The sequence below is a fragment of the Salmo salar genome, chromosome 12 (assembly GCF_965601325.2).
Source record: "Salmo salar chromosome 12, fSalSal1, whole genome shotgun sequence".
In the NCBI taxonomy this organism is placed as follows: domain Eukaryota; kingdom Metazoa; phylum Chordata; class Actinopteri; order Salmoniformes; family Salmonidae; genus Salmo; species Salmo salar.
Window position 1 is genome coordinate 7727501 of NC_138302.1, and position 22975 is coordinate 7750475.

Genomic DNA, 22975 nt, shown 5'->3' on the forward strand with positions numbered 1-22975 from the left:
TCCCTTCTCTAACTCAGTGTTCCCTTCTGTAACTCAGTGTTCCCTTCTATAACTCAGTATTCCTTCTCTAACTCAGTGTTCTCCTCTCTAACACAGTGTTCTCCTCTCTAACTCAGTGTTCTCTTCTATTACTCAGTGTTCTCCTCTCTAACTCAGTGTTATTTTCTATAACTCAGTGTTCCCTTCTCTAACTCAGTGTTCTCCTCTCTAACTCAGTGTTCTCCTCTCTAACTCTGTGTTCTCCTCTCTAACTCAGTGTTCTCCTCTATAACTCAGTGTTCTCCTCTCTAACTCAGTGTTCTCCTCTTTAACTCAGTGTTCTCCTCTATAACTCAGTGTTCTCCTCTCTAACTCAGTGTTCTCCTCTCTAACTCAGTGTTCTCATCTCTGTGTTCTCCTCTCTCAGTGTTCTCCTCTATAACTCAGTGTTCTCCTCTCTAACTCAGTGTTCTCCTCTTTAACTCAGTGTTCTCCTCTATAACTCAGTGTTCTCCTCTCTAACTCAGTGTTATTTTCTATAACTCAGTGTTCTCCTCTCTAACTCAGTGTTATTTTCTATAACTCAGTGTTCTCCTCTATAACTCAGTGTTCTCCCTTCTAACTCAGTGTTCTCCTCTTTAACTCAGTGTTCTCCTCTATAACTCAGTGTTCTCCTCTTTAACTCAGTGTTCTCCTCTATAACTCAGTGTTCTCCTCTCTATCTCAGTGTTCTCCTCTATAACCAAGTGTTCTCTTCTCTAACTCAGTGTTCTCTTCTGTAACTCAGTGTTCTCTTCTCTAACTCAGTGTTCAAACACATTTACATAAATATTCAGACTCTTTACTCAGTACTTTGTTGAAGCACCTATGACAGTGATTACAGCCATGAGTCTTCTTGGGTATGTCGCTACAAGCTTGGCACACCTGTATTTGGGGAGTTTCTCCCATTCTTCTCTGTGCATCCTCTCAAGCTCTGTCAGGTTGGATGGGGAGCGTTGCTGCAGAGCTATTTTCAGGTCTCTCCAGAGATGTTCGATCGGGTTCAAGTCCGGGCTCTGGCTGGGCCACTCAAGGACATTCAGAGATTTGTCCCAAAGCCACTTCTGCTTGTCTTGGCTGTGTGCTTAGGGTCATTGTTCTGTTGGAAGGTGAACCTTCGACCCATTCGGAGGTCCTGAGCGCTCTGGAGCAGGTTTTCATCAAGGATCTCTCTGTACTTTGCTCCATTTATTTTTGCCTCAATTCTGACTTGTTTCCCAGTTCCTGCTGCTGAAAAACATCCCCACAGCATGATGCGTCCACCACCTTGCTTCACCGTAGGGATGGTGCCAGGTTTCCTCCAGACGTGACGCTTGGCATTTAGGCCAAAGAGTTCAATCTTGGTTTCATCAGACCAGAGGATCTTGTTCCTCATGGTCTGAGAGTCCTGTAGGGGCCTTTTGGCAAACTCCAAGTGGGCTGTTATGTGCCCTTTACTGAGATGGCTTCCGTCTGTCCACTCTACCATAAATGCCTGATTGGTGGAGTAGTGCAGAGATGGTTGTCCTTCTAAAAGTTTCTCCCATCTCCACAGAGGAACTCTGGAGCTCTGTCAGAGTGACCATCGGGTTGCTCAGTTTGGCCGGGCGGCCAGCTCTAGGAAGATTCTTGGTGGTTCCAAATTTCTTCCATTTAAGAATGATGGAGGCCACAGTGTTTTTGGGGACCTTTAATACTACAGAATTGTTTTGGTACTCTTCCCCAGATCTGTGCCTCGACACAATCCTGTCTCGGAGCTCTACGGACAATTGTGGGACCTTATATTGACATGTGTGCCTTTCCAAATCATGTCCAATCAATTGAATTTACCACAGGTGGACTCCAATCAAGTTGCAGAAACATCTCAAGGATGATCAATGGAAACAGGATAAACCTGAGCTCAATTTCGATTCTGATAGCAAAGGGTCTGAATACTTATGTAAATAAGGTATTTCTGTGTTTTTATTTTTAATACATTTTCAAAAATGTATAAAGACCTGTTTTCACTTTGTCATTATGGGGTATTGTGTGTAGATTGATGAGACAAATAAATGGTTCAATACATTTTAGAATAAGGCTGTAACGTAACAAAATGTGGAAAAAGTCAAGGGGTCTGAATACTTTCCGAAGCAATGTAAATCAACATAAATATGGGTTGTATTTACAACGGTGTTTGTTCTTCACTGGTTGCCCTTTTCTTGTGGCAACAGTTCACCAATCTTGCTGTTGTAATGGCACACTGTGGTATTTACCAATAGAAATGGGAGGTTATAAAAATTGGATTTGTTTTCGAATTCTTTGTGGATCTGTGTAATCTGAGGGAAATATGTGTCTCTAATATGGTCCTACATTTGGCAGGAGGTTAGGAAGTGCAGCTCAGTTTCCACCTCATTGTGTGGGCAGTGTGCACATAGCCTGTCTTCTCTTGAAAGCCAGGTCTGCCTACGGCGGCCTTTCTCAATAGCAAGGCTATGCTCACTGAGTCTGTACATAGTCAGAGCTCTTTCCTTAAATGTGGGTCAGCCACAGTGGTCAGGTATTCTCTGTTTCTCTCTCTCCTGTGTGTTATGTGTCAAACTGATGATATGTTTGTGACAACTCTATTAATACACATTCTGCTAACATCACACACCCTGGGCCATGTCTCCCTGCTCTCTAGGACCCTACAGGGATTTGTCTGAATGGATTAACACACACACATATATATGTTGAGCTGGAGGGATTACACACCCTGATGTCCTGTCCAGGGTCCATTTAATAGGAGAAACAACAAGTTGTAATCTGAGAAAATCCATTCGGAGAGAGATTACCGTCTAATCTGAGATAGGACTACCTGCCAGCTCTGTCAACCCTCCCTCTATCTCTCCCCCCCCCCCCCCTCTCCCCCCTCTCTCACTCTCTCAAACCATACCAATCCTGTTTATTTAATCTTCCCCTAGTTGTAATTTAGGATGACTCTGTGTTCCCCTGTTTTAGGGTCAGCCCATGATGTCCAGTAGTGGGTTTGAACCTCTCCTGTCTGATACTAGACTGTGTTAGCCTGTTGATTTATAGCCTTATAGACATTAGCTCAGGGAACCAATGAAATAACCTGTGTTTCCTGTCTGATACTAGACTGGGTTAGCCTGTTGATTTATAGCCTTATAGACATTAGCTCAGGGAACCAATGAAAGCCTTCAGTACTCAGGCCTCATTAATTTATGCATCAACCCTCCCTCCCTCCCTCCCTCCCTCCCTCCCTCCCTCCCTCCCTCCCTCCCTCCCTCCCTCCCTCCCTCCCTCCCTCCCTCCCTCCCTCCCCTCTCCTTTTCCTGGTATTTAATCCAATAGAATGATTTGATTTTGAGGAGTTTCATTGTATAATCTCCACAGGGAGTCCTTATGCTGCCACAGCAATACACACACACGCTCACACACAGCAATACACACACACGCTCACACACAGCAATACACACACACGCTCACACACAGCAATACACACACACGCTCACACACAGCAATACACACACACGCTCACACACGGCAGGACACACACACGCTCAAAAGAAACCAACCTCTCCAAAGTTGATTGTTTAAATTGGAGTGGATGTGTGTATTGTGTACATGTGGAGCGTGTGTGTGTTTAAAGTACAGCCCTCTTTACTTCTGTAGCCTGCTCACCTCTACCTCTACCAGTTACCAGACATGGTCTACTAGCTGGTTGTTACTAGTCCCCAGGTCCTCTACCAGTTACCAGACATGGTCTACTAGCTGGTTGTTACTAGTCCCCAGGTCCTCTACCAGTTACCGGACATGGTCAACTAGCTGGTTGTTACTAGTCCCCAGGTCCTCTACCAGTTACCAGACATGGTCTACTAGCTGGTTGTTACTAGTCCCCAGGTCCTCTACCAGTTACCAGACATGGTCAACTAGCTGGTTGTTACTAGTCCCCAGGTCCTCTACCAGTTACCAGACATGGTCTACCAGCTGGTCGTTACTAGTCCCCAGGTCCTCTACCAGTTACCGGACATGGTCTACCAGCTGGTCGTTACTAGTCCCCAGGTCCTCTACCAGTTACCGGACATGGTCAACTAGCTGGTCGTTACTAGTCCCCAGGTCCTCTACCAGTTACCGGACATGGTCAACTAGCTGGTCGTTACTAGTCCCCAGGTCCTCTACCAGTTACCGGACATGGTCAACTAGCTGGTCGTTACTAGTCCCCAGGTCCTCTACCAGTTACCAGACATGGTCAACTAGCTGGTCGTTACTAGTCCCCAGGTCCTCTACCAGTTACCAGACATGGTCTACTAGCTGGTCGTTACTAGTCCCCAGGTCCTCTACCAATTACCAGACATGGTCTACTAGCTGGTCGTTACTAGTCCCCAGGTCCTCTACCAGTTACCAGACATGGTCTACTAGCTGGTCGTTACTAGTCCCCAGGTCCTCTACCAGTTACCAGACATGGTCTACTAGCTGGTTGTTACTAGTCCCCAGGTCCTCTACCAGTTACCAGACATGGTCTACTAGCTGGTCGTTACTAGTCCCCAGGTCCTCTACCAGTTACCAGACATGGTCTACTAGCTGGTCGTTACTAGTCCCCAGGTCCTCTACCAGTTACCAGACATGGTCTACTAGCTGGTCGATACTAGTCCCCAGGTCCTCTACCAGTTACCAGACATGGTCTACCAGCTGGTCATTACTAGTCCCCAGGTCCTCTACCAGTTACCAGACATGGTCTACTAGCTGGTCATTACTAGTCCCCAGGTCCTCTACCAGTTACCAGACATGGTCAACTAGCTGGTTGTTACTAGTCCCCAGGTCCTCTACCAGTTACCGGACATGGTCAACTAGCTGGTCGTTACTAGTCCCCAGGTCCTCTACCAGTTACCAGACATGGTCAACTAGCTGGTTGTTACTAGTCCCCAGGTCCTCTACCAGTTACCAGACATGGTCTACCAGCTGGTCATTACTAGTCCCCAGGTCCTCTACCAGTTACCAGACACACAGACACACACAAGCGCACGTCCCATGCTCTTTCTCTCACACCGTAGACACATACACTACCGGTCAAACATTTTAGATCTCCTACTCATTCAAGGGTTTTTCTTTTCTTTTTACTATTTTCTACATTGTAGAATAATAGTGAAGACATCAAAACTATTAAATACCACATATGGAATCATGTAGTAACCAAAAAATGGTTAAACAGCCAACCTTGGCCTTGATGACAGCTTTTCACACTCTTGGCATTCTCTCAACCTGCTTCATGATGTAGTCACCTGGAATGCATTTCAATTAACAGGTGTGTCTTATTAAAAGTTAATTTGTGGAATTTCTTTCATTCCTAATGCCTTTGAGCCAATCAGTTGTGTTGTGACAAGGTAGGGGTGGTATACAGAAGATAGCCCTATTTGGTAAAAGACCAAGTCCATATTATGGCAAGAACAGCTCAAATAAGCAAAGAGAAACAACAGTCCATCAAGACATGAATGTCAGTCAATACGGAAAATGTTAAGATCTACAATGTAGAAAATAGTAAAAATAATGAAAAACCCTTGAATTAGTAGGTGTTGTAAAACTTTTGACCGGTGGTGTACACTCCCAGTCTTTCTGTCATGTAGTCTAGTTCAAATGATTCAGCTGTTGCAGAGACTAGAGAGAGAGAGAGACGCTGAGTGAACTAAGTTCACAGACAAAGAAGAGAAAGAAGAATGCTAGGAAGAACAGAAACATACATACCTTATGGATGAACAAAATGATGAGAGAGACAGAGAGAGGTAGAGTTGTTAGGCAATCTACATCTGTCTGTGATGAATCAATCACTACTGTCCTCTACTGTCTTAGTCAACTATCAATCAATCACACACACACACACACACACACACACACACACACACACACACACACACACACACACACACACCACAGACACACACCACACACACACCCACACACGCACACACACACACCCCCACACACCACACACCACACACCACACACACACACACACACACACACACACACACACACCACACACACACACACATACACACCCACACGCCACACCCCCCCCCCCCACACACACACACCCCACACACACACCACACACACACACACACCCACACACCGCACACCACACCCACACCCACACACACCCCACACACACCCCACACACACATACCACACCCACACACACACACACACACACACACCACCCACACACACACCCCACACACACACACATACCACACATACTCTCGCTCTCTCTCGCTCTTCATTGAGATATTTGTTTTTAGATATGTGTTGAGTTGAAATGTATCTTTCTTTCTCCCTTCCCTCCTTCGTTCTCTCTCTCTCACTCTCCCTCCTTTCTCTCTCACCCTCTCTCTCTCTTTCTCTCGCTCCCTCTCCCCCATCTTTCTCCCTCCCTCCCTCCCTCCCTCCCTCTCCCCCCTTTCTCCCCCCTTTCTCTCCCTCTCCCCCCTCTTTCTCTCTCTCCCTCTACTCCCTCTTTCTCTCCCTCCCTCCCTCCCTTTCTCGCTCCCTCCCCCCCTTTCTCTCCCTCTCCTCCCTTTTTCTCTCTCTCTCAGACCCTGATGCTCTGGTTGTCCCCGTGGCTCCGGTCATTGTGATTGGTCCGAAGAATATGTCTGTCGTGGCAGGAAGGGAAGCTACACTGGAGTGTATTGCTAACGCCAGGTAACACACACACACACACACACACACACACACACACACACACACACACACACACACACACACACACACACACACACACACACACACACACACACACACACACACACACACAACAGACCTGGCCTCACCCTGTCAGTGAGTCTTTAAACCTCAAATGACAGGAAGAAGTTGGACTCAACTCTCTCTCCTTTAACCTCCCTCTCTCTTTAGCACTCCTAATCTCTCTCTCTCCTCCCCTCCTCCTATCCTCCTTCCAGTCCTCTCTCTCTCCCTCCCCTCCTCCCCTCCTATCCTCCTTTCCCTCCCTCCCCTCTCTCTCCCTCCTCTCCTCCTCTCCTATCCTCCTTCCCTTCCCCTCCGTTCTCTCTCCTCCCCTCCTCCTATCCTCCTTCCCCTCCTCTCTCTCTCCCTCCCCTCCTCCCCTCCTATCCTCCTTCCCCTCCCCTCTCTCCTCCCCTCCTCCTATCCTCCTTCCCCTCCTCTCTCTCTCCCTCCCCTCCTCCCCTCCTATCCTCCTTCCCCTCCCTCCCCTCTCTCTCTCTCTCTCTCTCTCTCCCCTCCCTCCGCTCCTATCCTCCTTCCCCTTCCCTCTATCTGTCTCTCTCTCCCTCCCTCCACTCCTCCTATCATCCATCCATCCCCTCCCCCCTCCCCCTCTCACTCTCTCTCTCACTCTCTCTCTCTCTCTCTCCTCTCTCTCTCTCTCTCTCTCTCTCTCTCCCCTCCAAGACCAGTTTAGACAGTGTTGATTAGAGCAGTCAGTCTGTCTTTCACCCTGCCTCAGCACCTCTGTCTAACACACACACACACACACACACACACACACACACACACACCTCCCTCCACAGTAATAAAGTGTTTTAGATGGTGTAGACATCAGAAATGTTGTCTTGATGTTGTTTTGTCTCATGGTGCCAATACCCCCTTCTAGTAGACAGTACAGTAGTTCAACAGTACAGTAGTTCAGCAGTACAGTAGTTCAGTAGTACAGTAGTTCAGTAGTTCAGTAGTACAGCAGTACAGTAGTTCAGTAGTACAGTAGTTCAGCAGTACAGTAGGTCAGCAGTAGAGCAGTACAGTAGTTCAGCAGTACAGTAGTTCAGTAGTACAGTAGTACAGTAGTTCAGTAGTACAGCAGTACAGTAGTTCAGTAGTACAGTAGTTCAGCAGTACAGTAGGTCAGCAGTACAGCAGTACAGTAGTTCAGCAGTACAGTAGTTCAGCAGTACAGTAGTACAGTAGTTCAGCAGTACAGTAGTTCAGTAGTACAGTAGTACAGCAGTACAGTAGTTCAGTAGTACAATAGTTCAGCAGTACAGTAGTTCAGCAGTACAGCAGTTCAGTAGTACAGTAGTTCAGTAGTTCAGTAGTACAGCAGTTCAGTAGTACAGTAGTTCAGCAGTACAGTAGTTCAGCAGCACAGTAGTACAGCAGTTCAGTAGTACAGTAGTTCAGCAGTACAGTAGTTCAGCAGTACAGTAGTTCAGTACAGCAGTACAGTAGTTCAGCAGTACAGTAGTACAGTACAGCAGTACAGTACAGTAGTACAGTACAGCAGTACAGTTGTTCAGCAGTACAGTAGTTCAGTAGTACAGTACAGCAGTACAGTAGTTCAGCAGTACAGCAGTACAGTAGTTCAGTAGTACAGTACAGCAGTACAGTAGTTCAGCAGTACAGTAGTTTAGCAGTACAGTACAGTACAGTAGTTCAGTAGTACAGTACAGTAGTTCAGCAGTACAGTAGTTCAGCAGTACAGTACAGTAGTACAGTACAGTAGTACAGTAAAGTAGTTCAGCAGTACAGCAGTACAGTAGTTCAGTAGTACAGTACAGTAGTACAGTACAGTAGTTCAGCAGTACAGTAGTTCAGTAGTACAGTACAGTACAGTAGTTCAGCAGTACAGCAGTATAGTACAGTAGTACAGTAGTTCAGCAGTACAGTAGTTCAGCAGTACAGTACAGTACAGTAGTTCAGCAGTACAGTACAGTACAGTACAGTAGTTCAGCAGTACAGTAGTTCAGTAGTACAGTACAGTAGTACAGTACAGTAGTTCAGCAGTACAGTAGTTCAGTAGTTCAGCAGTACAGTACAGTACAGTAGTACACTAGTATAGTAGTTCAGCAGTACAGTACAGTACAGTAGTTCCGCAGTACAGTAGTTCAGCAGTACAGTAGTTCAGTAGTATAGTAGTACAGTACAGTAGTACAGTAGTACAGTACAGTAGTTCAGTAGTACAGTACAGTAGTTCAGCAGTACAGCAGTACAGTAGTTCAGCAGTACAGTAGTTCAGCAGTACAGTAGTTCAGTAGTACAGTAGTACAGTACAGCAGTACAGTAGTTCAGCAGTACAGTAGTTCAGTAGTACAGTACAATAGTACAGTAGTTGTGTAACCGCATGAACCTCGATGAAGACTGGAAGCTGTTCCACTGTCATTCATTGATTTACTGATTGACTGATTGATTAATAAATAGATTGATAATGTGATTGATTGATTAATAAATAGATTGATAATGTGATTGATTGATTGTTAAATAGATTGATCATTTGATTGATTGATTGTTTAATTGGTTGATTGATTGGCTAGATGAGTAATTAATAGATTGATTGGATAATTTGTTGTTTTCTCCCCAGGCCGGTGGAGAGGCTGGTGTTGTCGTGGAAACGTAATGGGCGTCGGCTGGCCAGTGGAGTGGGCGTGTTCGGGCGTCGCCTGACCCTCTCTAGCCCCTCCCTCTCAGACGGGGGCGTGTACGTGTGTGAGGCGTCGCTTCTTAACTCCACCACCAGACCCACCGAGGCCCGGGCCCATCTCACTGTCCTGGGTACGACACACCTCACTGTACTGGGTACGACACACCTCACTGTACTGGGTACAACACATCTCACTGTCCTGGGTACGACACACCTCACTGTACTGGGTACGACACACCTCACTGTACTGGGTACAACACATCTCACTGTCCTGGGTACGACACACCTCACTGTACTGGGTACAACACATCTCACTGTCCTGGGTACGACACACCTCACTGTACTGGGTACAACACATCTCACTGTCCTGGGTACGACACACCTCACTGTACTGGGTACAACACACCTAACTGTACTGGGTACGACACATCTCACTGTCCTGGGTACGACACACCTCACTGTACTGGGTACGACACACCTCACTGTACTGGGTACAACACACCTAACTGTACTGGGTACGACACATCTCACTGTCCTGGGTACGACACACCTCACTGTACTGGGTACAACACACCTAACTGTACTGGGTACAACACATCTCACTGTACTGGGTACAACACATCTCACTGTCCTGGGTACGACACACCTCACTGTACTGGGTACGACACACCTCACTGTACTGGGTACGACACACCTCACTGTACTGGGTACAACACATCTCACTGTCCTGGGTACAACACACCTCACTGTACTGGGTACGACACACCTCACTGTCCTGGGTACGACACACCTCACTGTACTGGGTACAACACATCTCACTGTCCTGGGTACGACACACCTCACTGTACTGGGTAGAACACACCTAACTGTACTGGGTACGACACATCTCACTGTCCTGGGTACGACACACCTCACTGTACTGGGTACAACACACCTAACTGTACTGGGTACAACACACCTAACTGTACTGGGTACAACACATCTCACTGTCCTGGGTACGACACACCTCACTGTACTGGGTACAACACATCTCACTGTACTGGGTACAACATATCTCACTGTACTGGGTACAACACATCTCACTGTCCTGGGTATGACACACCTCACTGTCCTGGGTACAACACATCTCACTGTACTGGGTACGACACACCTAACTGTACTGGGTACAACACATCTCACTGTACTGGGTAAAACACACCTAACTGTACTGGGTACGACACACCTCACTGTACTGGGTACAACACACCAAACTGTACTGGGTACAACACATCTCACTGTCCTGGGTACGACACACCTCACTGTACTGGGTACAACACACCTAACTGTACTGGGTACAACACACCTCACTGTACTGGGTACAACACACCTCACTGTACTGGGTACAACACATCTCACTGTCCTGGGTACGACACACCTCACTGTACTGGGTACAACACATCTCACTGTACTGGGTACGACACATCTCACTGTCCTGGGTACAACACATCTCACTGTCCTGGGTACGACACATCTCACTGTCCTGGGTACGACACACCTCACTGTACTGGGTACGACACACCTCACTGTACTGGGTACAACACATCTCACTGTCCTGGGTACGACACACCTCACTGTACTGGGTACAACACATCTCACTGTCCTGGGTACGACACACCTCACTGTACTGGGTACAACACATCTCACTGTCCTGGGTACGACACACCTCACTGTACTGGGTACAACACACCTAACTGTACTGGGTACGACACATCTCACTGTCCTGGGTACGACACACCTCACTGTACTGGGTACAACACACCTAACTGTACTGGGTACAACACACCTAACTGTACTGGGTACAACACATCTCACTGTCCTGGGTACGACACACCTCACTGTACTGGGTACAACACATCTCACTGTACTGGGTACAACACATCTCACTGTACTGGGTACAACACATCTCACTGTCCTGGGTATGACACACCTCACTGTCCTGGGTACAACACATCTCACTGTACTGGGTACGACACACCTAACTGTACTGGGTACAACACATCTCACTGTACTGGGTAAAACACACCTAACTGTACTGGGTACGACACACCTCACTGTCCTGGGTACGACACACCTCACTGTACTGGGTACAACACATCTCACTGTCCTGGGTACGACACACCTCACTGTACTGGGTACAACACACCTAACTGTACTGGGTACGACACATCTCACTGTCCTGGGTACGACACACCTCACTGTACTGGGTACAACACACCTAACTGTACTGGGTACAACACACCTAACTGTACTGGGTACAACACATCTCACTGTCCTGGGTACGACACACCTCACTGTACTGGGTACAACACATCTCACTGTACTGGGTACAACATATCTCACTGTACTGGGTACAACACATCTCACTGTCCTGGGTATGACACACCTCACTGTCCTGGGTACAACACATCTCACTGTACTGGGTACGACACACCTAACTGTACTGGGTACAACACATCTCACTGTACTGGGTAAAACACACCTAACTGTACTGGGTACGACACACCTCACTGTACTGGGTACAACACACCAAACTGTACTGGGTACAACACATCTCACTGTCCTGGGTACGACACACCTCACTGTACTGGGTACAACACACCTAACTGTACTGGGTACAACACACCTCACTGTACTGGGTACAACACACCTCACTGTACTGGGTACAACACATCTCACTGTCCTGGGTACGACACACCTCACTGTACTGGGTACAACACATCTCACTGTACTGGGTACGACACACCTAACTGTACTGGGTACGACACACCTAACTGTACTGGGTACAACACACCTAACTGTACTGGGTACAACACATCTCATTGTCCTGGGTACAACACATCTCGCTGTACTGGGTACAACACACCTAACTGTACTGGGTACAACACATCTCACTGTCCTGGGTACGACACACCTCACTGTACTGGGTACAACACACCTAACTGTACTGGGTACAACACACCTAACTGTACTGGGTACAACACATCTCACTGTCCTGGGTACAACACACCTCACTGTACTGGGTACAAAACACCTAACTGTACTGGGTACAACACATCTCACTGTCCTGGGTACAACACATCTCACTGTCCTGGGTACAACACACCTAACTGTACTGGGTACAACACATCTCACTGTACTGGGTACAACACACCTAACTGTACTGGGTACAACACACCTAACTGTACTGGGTACAACACATCTCACTGTCCTGGGTACAACACATCTCACTGTACTGGGTACAACATATCTCACTGTCCTGGGTATGACACACCTCACTGTCCTGGGTACAACACACCTAACTGTACTGGGTACGACACACCTCACTGTACTGGGTACAACACATCTCACTGTCCTGGGTACGACACACCTCACTGTCCTGGGTACAACACACCTAACTGTACTGGGTACAACACACCTAACTGTACTGGGTACAACACATCTCACTGTCCTGGGTACGACACACCTCACTGTACTGGGTACAACACATCTCACTGTCCTGGGTACGACACACCTAACTGTCCTGGGTACAACACATCTCACTGTACTGGGTACAACACATCTCACTGTACTGGGTACAACACACCTAACTGTACTGGGTACAACACACCTAACTGTACTGGGTACAACACACCTAACTGTACTGGGTACAACACATCTCACTGTCCTGGGTACAACACACCTCACTGTACTGGGTACAACACACCTAACTGTACTGGGTACAACACATCTCACTGTCCTGGGTACAACACATCTCACTGTCCTGGGTACAACACACCTAACTGTACTGGGTACAACACATCTCACTGTACTGGGTACAACACACCTAACTGTACTGGGTACAACACATCTCACTGTCCTGGGTACAACACATCTCACTGTCCTGGGTACAACACACCTAACTGTACTGGGTACAACACATCTCACTGTACTGGGTACAACACACCTAACTGTACTGGGTACAACACACCTAACTGTACTGGGTACAACACATCTCACTGTCCTGGGTACAACACATCTCACTGTACTGGGTACAACATATCTCACTGTCCTGGGTATGACACACCTCACTGTCCTGGGTACAACACACCTAACTGTACTGGGTACGACACACCTCACTGTACTGGGTACAACACATCTCACTGTCCTGGGTATGACACATCTCACTGTCCTGGGTACAACACACCTAACTGTACTGGGTACAACACACCTCACTGTACTGGGTACAACACATCTCACTGTCCTGGGTACAACACACCTAACTGTACTGGGTACAACACACCTAACTGTACTGGGTACAACACATCTCACTGTCCTGGGTACGACACACCTCACTGTACTGGGTACAACACATCTCACTGTCCTGGGTACGACACACCTAACTGTACTGGGTACAACACATCTCACTGTACTGGGTACAACACATCTCACTGTACTGGGTACAACACACCTAACTGTACTGGGTACAACACACCTAACTGTACTGGGTACAACACATCTCACTGTCCTGGGTACGACACATCTCACTGTACTGGGTACAACACATCTCACTGTCCTGGGTACGACACATCTCACTGTACTGGGTACAACACATCTCACTGTCCTGGGTACGACACACCTCACTGTCCTGGGTACGACACACCTCACTGTCCTGGGTACGAAACATCTCTCGGTACTGGGTACAACACATCTCACTGTACTGGGTACAACACACCTCACTGTACTGGGTATAAAACACCTCACTGTACTGGGTACAAAACACACCTCACTGTACTGGGTAAAACACACCTCACTGTACTGGGGTCGGAGGCCGAGCAGTTGCGATGCCAGGTTGAGATGCTACCAGTCAGGATGCTCTCGATGGACCCACACTTCCTTTTATAATATTACATACATTTAAACACTCACACATTCCTTTCTGTTATAATACATTCACCATGGTTCCTTTCTGTTATAACACATTCACCATGGTTCCTTTCTGTTATAACACATTCACCATGGTTCCTTTCTGTTATAACACATTCACCATGGTTCCTTTCTGTTATAACACATTCACCATGGTTCCTTTCTGTTATAACACATTCACCATGGTTCCTTTCTGTTATAACACATTCACCATGGTTCCTTTCTGTTATAACACATTCACCATGGTTCCTTTCTGTTATTACACATTCACCATGGTTCCTTTCTGTTATAACACATTCACCATGGTTCCTTTCTGTTATTACACATTCACCATGGTTCCTTTCTGTTATAACACATTCACCATGGTTCCTTTCTGTTATAACACATTCACCATGGTTCCTTTCTGTTATTACACATTCACCATGGTTCCTTTCTGTTATAACACATTCACCATGGTTCCTTTCTGTTATTACACATTCACCATGGTTCCTTTCTGTTATAATACATTCACCATGGTTCCTTTCTGTTATTACACATTCACCATGGTTCCTTTCTGTTATAACACATTCACCATGGTTCCTTTCTGTTATAACACATTCACCATGGTTCCTTTCTGTTATTACACATTCACCATGGTTCCTTTCTGTTATAACACATTCACCATGGTTCCTTTCTGTTATAATACATTCACCATGGTTCCTTTCTGTTATTACACATTCACCATGGTTCCTTTCTGTTATTACACATTCACCATGGTTCCTTTCTGTTATTACACATTCACCATGGTTCCTTTCTGTTATAACACATTCACCATGGTTCCTTTCTGTTATAATACATTCACCATGGTTCCTTTCTGTTATAACACATTCACCATGGTTCCTTTCTGTTATTACACATTCACTATGGTTCCTTTCTGTTATAACACATTCACCATGGTTCCTTTCTGTTATAACACATTCACTATGGTTCCTTTCTGTTATTACACATTCACCATGGTTCCTTTCTGTTATAACACATTCACCATGGTTCCTTTCTGTTATAATACATTCACCATGGTTCCTTTCTGTTATAATACATTCACCATGGTTCCTTTCTGTTATTACACATTCACCATGGTTCCTTTCTGTTATAACACATTCACCATGGTTCCTTTCTGTTATAACACATTCACCATGGTTCCTTTCTGTTATAACACATTCACCATGGTTCCTTTCTGTTATAATACATTCACCATGGTTCCTTTCTGTTATAATACATTCACCATGGTTCCTTTCTGTTATTACACATTCACCATGGTTCCTTTCTGTTATAATACATTCACCATGGTTCCTTTCTGTTATAACACATTCACCATGGTTCCTTTCTGTTATTACACATTCACCATGGTTCCTTTCTGTTATAACACATTCACCATGGTTCCTTTCTGTTATAACACATTCACCATGGTTCCTTTCTGTTATTACACATTCACCATGGTTCCTTTCTGTTATAATACATTCACCATGGTTCCTTTCTGTTATTACACATTCACCATGGTTCCTTTCTGTTATAACACATTCACCATGGTTCCTTTCTGTTATAACACATTCACCATGGTTCCTTTCTGTTATAACACATTCACCATGGTTCCTTTCTGTTATTACACATTCACCATGGTTCCTTTCTGTTATAACACATTCACCATGGTTCCTTTCTGTTATAACACATTCACCATGGTTCCTTTCTGTTATTACACATTCACCATGGTTCCTTTCTGTTATAACACATTCACCATGGTTCCTTTCTGTTATAACACATTCACCATGGTTCCTTTCTGTTATAATACATTCACCATGGTTCCTTTCTGTTATAACACATTCACCATGGTTCCTTTCTGTTATAACACATTCACCATGGTTCCTTTCTGTTATAACACATTCACCATGGTTCCTTTCTGTTATAATACATTCACCATGGTTCCTTTCTGTTATAACACATTCACCATGGTTCCTTTCTGTTATAATACATTCACCATGGTTCCTTTCTGTTATAACACATTCACCATGGTTCCTTTCTGTTATAACACATTCACCATGGTTCCTTTCTGTTATAACACATTCACCATGGTTCCTTTCTGTTATTAACACATTCACCATGGTTCCTTTCTGTTATAACACATTCACTCATGGTTCCTTTCTGTTATAACACATTCACCATGGTTCCTTTCTGTTATAACACATTCACCATGGTTCCTTTCTGTTATTACACATTCACCATGGTTCCTTTCTGTTATAACACATTCACCATGGTTCCTTTCTGTTATAACACATTCACCATGGTTCCTTTCTGTTATTACACATTCACCATGGTTCCTTTCTGTTATACACATTCACCATGGTTCCTTTCTGTTATAACACATTCACCATGGTTCCTTTCTGTTATTACACATTCACCATGGTTCCTTTCTGTTATAACACATTCACCATGGTTCCTTTCTGTTATAACACATTCACCATGGTTCCTTTCTGTTATTACACATTCACCATGGTTCCTTTCTGTTATAACACATTCACCATGGTTCCTTTCTGTTATAACACATTCACCATGGTTCCTTTCTGTTATAACACATTCACCATGGTTCCTTTCTGTTATAACACATTCACCATGGTTCCTTTCTGTTATAACACATTCACCATGGTTCCTTTCTGTTATAACACATTCACCATGGTTCCTTTCTGTTATAACACATTCACCATGGTTCCTTTCTGTTATAATCACATTCACCATGGTTCCTTTCTGTTATAACACATTCACCATGGTTCCTTTCTGTTATAACACATTCACCATGGTTCCTTTCTGTTATAACACATTCACCATGGTTCCTTTCTGTTATAACACATTCACCATGGTTCCTTTCTGTTATAACACATTCACCATGGTTCCTTTCTGTTATAACACATTCACCATGGTTCCTTTCTGTTATAACACATTCACCATGGTTCCTTTCTGTTATTACACATTCACCATGGTTCCTTTCTGTTATTACACATTCACTATGGTTCCTTTCTGTTATAACACATTCACCATGGTTCCTTTCTGTTATAACACATTCACCATGGTTCCTTTCTGTTATAATACATTCACCATGGTTCCTTTCTGTTATAACACATTCACCATGGTTCCTTTCTGTTATAACACATTCACCATGGTTCCTTTCTGTTATAACACATTCACTATGGTTCCTTTCTGTTATAACACATTCACCATGGTTCCTTTCTGTTATAACACATTCACTATGGTTCCTTTCTGTTATTACACATTCACCATGGTTCCTTTCTGTTATAACACATTCACCATGGTTCCTTTCTGTTATAACACATTCACTATGGTTCCTTTCTGTTATAACACATTCACCATGGTTCCTTTCTGTTATAATACATTCACCATGGTTCCTTTCTGTTATAACACATTCACCATGGTTCCTTTCTGTTATAACACATTCACCATGGTTCCTTTCTGTTATAACACATTCACCATGGTTCCTTTCTGTTATAACACATTCACCATGGTTCCTTTCTGTTATAACACATTCACCATGGTTCCTTTCTGTTATTACACATTCACCATGGTTCCTTTCTGTTATAACACATTCACCATGGTTCCTTTCTGTTATAACACATTCACCATGGTTCCTTTCTGTTATTACACATTCACCATGGTTCCTTTCTGTTATAACACATTCACCATGGTTCCTTTCTGTTATAACACATTCACCATGGTTCCTTTCTGTTATAATACATTCACCATGGTTCCTTTCTGTTATAACACATTCACCATGGTTCCTTTCTGTTATAACACATTCACTATGGTTCCTTTCTGTTATAACACATTCACCATGGTTCCTTTCTGTTATAACACATTCACCATGGTTCCTTTCTGTTATAATACATTCACCATGGTTCCTTTCTGTTATAACACATTCACCATGGTTCCTTTCTGTTATTACACATTCACCATGGTTCCTTTCTGTTATAATACATTCACCATGGTTCCTTTCTGTTATTACACATTCACCATGGTTCCTTTCTGTTATAACACATTCACCATGGTTCCTTTCTGTTATAACACATTCACCATGGTTCCTTTCTGTTATAATACATTCACCATGGTTCCTTTCTGTTATAACACATTCACCATGGTTCCTTTCTGTTATAACACATTCACCATGGTTCCTTTCTGTTATAACACATTCACCATGGTTCCTTTCTGTTATAACACATTCACCATGGTTCCTTTCTGTTATAACACATTCACCATGGTTCCTTTCTGTTATAACACATTCACCATGGTTCCTTTCTGTTATAACACATTCACCATGGTTCCTTTCTGTTATAATACATTCACCATGGTTCCTTTCTGTTATAACACATTCACCATGGTTCCTTTCTGTTATAACACATTCACCATGGTTCCTTTCTGTTATTACACATTCACCATGGTTCCTTTCTGTTATAATACATTCACCATGGTTCCTTTCTGTTATAACACATTCACCATGGTTCCTTTCTGTTATTACACATTCACCATGGTTCCTTTCTGTTATAACACATTCACCATGGTTCCTTTCTGTTATTACACATTCACCATGGTTCCTTTCTGTTATAATACATTCACCATGGTTCCTTTCTGTTATAACACATTCACCATGGTTCCTTTCTGTTATAATACATTCACCATGGTTCCTTTCTGTTATAACACATTCACCATGGTTCCTTTCTGTTATAACACATTCACCATGGTTCCTTTCTGTTATAATACATTCACCATGGTTCCTTTCTGTTATAACACATTCACCATGGTTCCTTTCTGTTATAACACATTCACCATGGTTCCTTTCTGTTATAACACATTCACCATGGTTCCTTTCTGTTATTACACATTCACCATGGTTCCTTTCTGTTATAACACATTCACCATGGTTCCTTTCTGTTATTACACATTCACCATGGTTCCTTTCTGTTATTACACATTCACCATGGTTCCTTTCTGTTATAACACATTCACCATGGTTCCTTTCTGTTATTACACATTCACCATGGTTCCTTTCTGTTATTACACATTCACCATGGTTCCTTTCTGTTATTACACATTCACCATGGTTCCTTTCTGTTATTACACATTCACCATGGTTCCTTTCTGTTATAACACATTCACCATGGTTCCTTTCTGTTATAACACATTCACCATGGTTCCTTTCTGTTATTACACATTCACCATGGTTCCTTTCTGTTATAACACATTCACCATGGTTCCTTTCTGTTATAACACATTCACCATGGTTCCTTTCTGTTATTACACATTCACCATGGTTCCTTTCTGTTATTACACATTCACCATGGTTCCTTTCTGTTATAACACATTCACCATGGTTCCTTTCTGTTATAACACATTCACCATGGTTCCTTTCTGTTATTACACATTCACCATGGTTCCTTTCTGTTATTACACATTCACCATGGTTCCTTTCTGTTATAACACATTCACCATGGTTCCTTTCTGTTATAACACATTCACCATGGTTCCTTTCTGTTATAACACATTCACCATGGTTCCTTTCTGTTATAATACATTCACCATGGTTCCTTTCTGTTATAACACATTCACCATGGTTCCTTTCTGTTATAACACATTCACCATGGTTCCTTTCTGTTATAACACATTCACCATGGTTCCTTTCTGTTATAATACATTCACCATGGTTCCTTTCTGTTATAACACATTCACCATGGTTCCTTTCTGTTATTACACATTCACCATGGTTCCTTTCTGTTATAACACATTCACCATGGTTCCTTTCTGTTATTACACATTCACCATGGTTCCTTTCTGTTATAACACATTCACCATGGTTCCTTTCTGTTATAACACATTCACCATGGTTCCTTTCTGTTATAACACATTCACCATGGTTCCTTTCTGTTATAACACATTCACCATGGTTCCTTTCTGTTATAACACATTCACCATGGTTCCTTTCTGTTATAATACATTCACCATGGTTCCTTTCTGTTATAACACATTCACCATGGTTCCTTTCTGTTATAACACATTCACCATGGTTCCTTTCTGTTATTACACATTCACCATGGTTCCTTTCTGTTATTACACATTCACCATGGTTCCTTTCTGTTATGACACATTCACCTTGGTTCCTTTCTCAGAACAGAACACATGTTTTCAGTCTCAGATTAAATGAGTTTGTTTCCAGAGTCAACAATCAATAAGCACACACACACTTACACACCTCCACATATAACGCACCTCAAACAGACACAGCCCACGCCTCCTCTGTACGTGTGTATATGTGTGTGTGTTTGTGTGTGTGTGTGTGTTTATTGATTGTTGACTGGGTTACTCAATAGCTTTTGATGCTTCATGATTGCTGAGAGAGAGAGAGAAGAGAGAGAGAGAGGTTGGATAGCGCACTCTCAGAAGTACGCTAGTGCATTTTTATACTCCATCTCTCTATTCTCTCTATTCTCTCTCTCTCCTCTGTTCTCCCTCTATTCTCTCTATTCTCTTTCTCTTCTCTCTCTTCTCTATTCTCTCTCTTCTCTCTCTTCTCTCTCTCTGCTCTCATCTCTCCTCTCCTCTCTCTCTTCTCTCTCTCTTCTCTCTCTTCTCTCTCTTCTCTCCATTCTCTCTCTTCTCTCTCTTCTCTCCATTCTCTCCCTTCTCTCTCTTCTCTCCATTCTCTCTCTTCTCTCTCTTCTCTCTCTTCTCTCTCTTCTCTCCATTCTCTCTCTTCTCTCTCTTCTTTCTCTTCTCTCCATTCTCTCTCTTCTCTCCATTCTCTCTCTTCTCTCTCTTCTCTCTCTCTTCTCTCTCTTCTCTCTCTTCTTTCTCTTCTCTCCATTCTCTCCATTCTCTCTCTTCTCTCTCTTCTCTCTCTTCTTTACTCTCTCTTCTCTCTATTCTCTCTCTATCTCTATCTTTTGACCAGATAACTGGTGTAGGCTAAGATGGTGTGTGTTTTGTGTTTGTGTGTGAGTGTGATGGCACGTAGGGAAAGGGTCTGTGAATGTGTACATCTGCCCTTCCAAACAATGAACAATGATCAAGTGTTACTAAAGCACATAGAGACGAACAAACAAGAGAGAGAGAGAGAGAGAGAGAGAGAGAGAGAGAGAGAGAAAAAGACAGCATGTATTAAAACTCTAAGCACAAGCCTGTCTCCCCTCCTAACAGATCCACCGTTTGCTGCTGTTCTGTGCACGCTGTGTGCGTTAGTGTGTGACGGAGATGAATGTTTCTGTTTTTATCAGTGTCATGCCAAGTGTCTCTCTCTCTCTCCTCGTTGTCTTGTCCACAAGGTACAGCAGGTTCGACACACACACACGGGAGGAGGAGTGTTTGTGTGTGTCGTCGTTGTCTGTGTGCTGAGTGTGGTTGGAGTTTTAGCTGAGTGAAGAGTCATACTTCAGTCCAATCCCCCGCTAGGAGTATTAACAATATGAACAACAACAGAACACTGTTCTGGACCCGCTGGTCTGTTGTGGCTGTTGCTCTCAGCTGGTGGAGATTCTCTCTGTCGACTTCCAGAGGAACACAGAATGGAGAGATAAAGAATAGAGGGAGAGAGAGAAATCTCTATCTCTCTCCATCTCTCTCTCTCTCTCTCTCTCTGACTGGTAATTTACATTTACATTTTAGTCATTTAGCAGACGCTCTTATCCAGAGCGACTTACAGTAGTGAATGCATACATTTCATACATTTTTCATACATTTCATACATTATATTTTTTTTTGGTACTTTTTTTGGTAATGACATTGAAGTATTGCTCTAACTAACTATTTTCTCTTGCTGTGTATGTTTCAGAGCCTCCATACTTCACTGCTGAACCCAGACTGAAGACTGTAGCAGCGGTGGACAGGAACGTCGACTTACACTGTCAGGCCAAGGGTAAGGCGCGTGTGTGTGTGCGTGTGTGTGTGTGCGTGTGTGTGTGTGCGTGTGTGTGTGTGCGTGTGTGTGTGTGTGTGTGTGTGTGTGTGTGTGTGTGTGTGTGTGTGTGTGTGTGTGTGTGTGTGTGTGTGTGTGTGTGTGTGTGTGTGTGTGTGTGTGTGTGTGTGTGTGTGTTGGTGTGTGTTGGTGTGTGTGTCGGTATGGTAAACACACACAAGGTGATTGATGAAGATAAACTTATTTTTGCTGGGTTACTCAATAGCTTTTGATGCTTCATGTGTGTGTGTGGCAATATCAATGAGCTATGAGCCCCACCCAACACTACATCTGTTTCCTGGGGTTCCATACAAAATCCCATCCCTACTAACATGGAGTCTTCCAATATGCCCATTCACACGAACCAACCATTCGGGACAGGCACTACAAAGCCAGCCCGATTACCATAGCTCTGGTCCTTATCCCAGCATACCCGGAAGCGACAGAGATGGAGAGAGAGGAGCAGAACCAAACAAACAACATGCTCATCCATAACATTGATAAGTACAATAAACATTGCTTAAATTAAACATGAACGCTTGTCTGTATAATAACCTGTTACTGACGGGTGGTAAGAATAAAGTGTGAAATGTATGTACTAAGATAGGGACGTTAACTTGTGTGTCGACCCACATTATTAACGCAGCTGATAACAGAGCAGGGAGGCGCGCTGAGTGTGTGTGTGT

General features: G+C 44.0%; 1 protein-coding gene across 1 annotated transcript in view; it reads left to right on the forward strand.

Annotated features, from left to right (window-relative positions):
* Positions 1-22975, forward strand: part of LOC145850448 (protein sidekick-1) — a 340167-nt gene that overhangs the window by 297270 nt on the left and 19922 nt on the right. The window contains exons 6-8 of the mRNA XM_082958398.1: positions 6567-6675; positions 9308-9498; positions 22167-22250. Coding sequence (XP_082814524.1) covers positions 6567-6675; positions 9308-9498; positions 22167-22250 — 384 coding nt within the window. The remainder of the gene's footprint in view (positions 1-6566; positions 6676-9307; positions 9499-22166; positions 22251-22975) is intronic.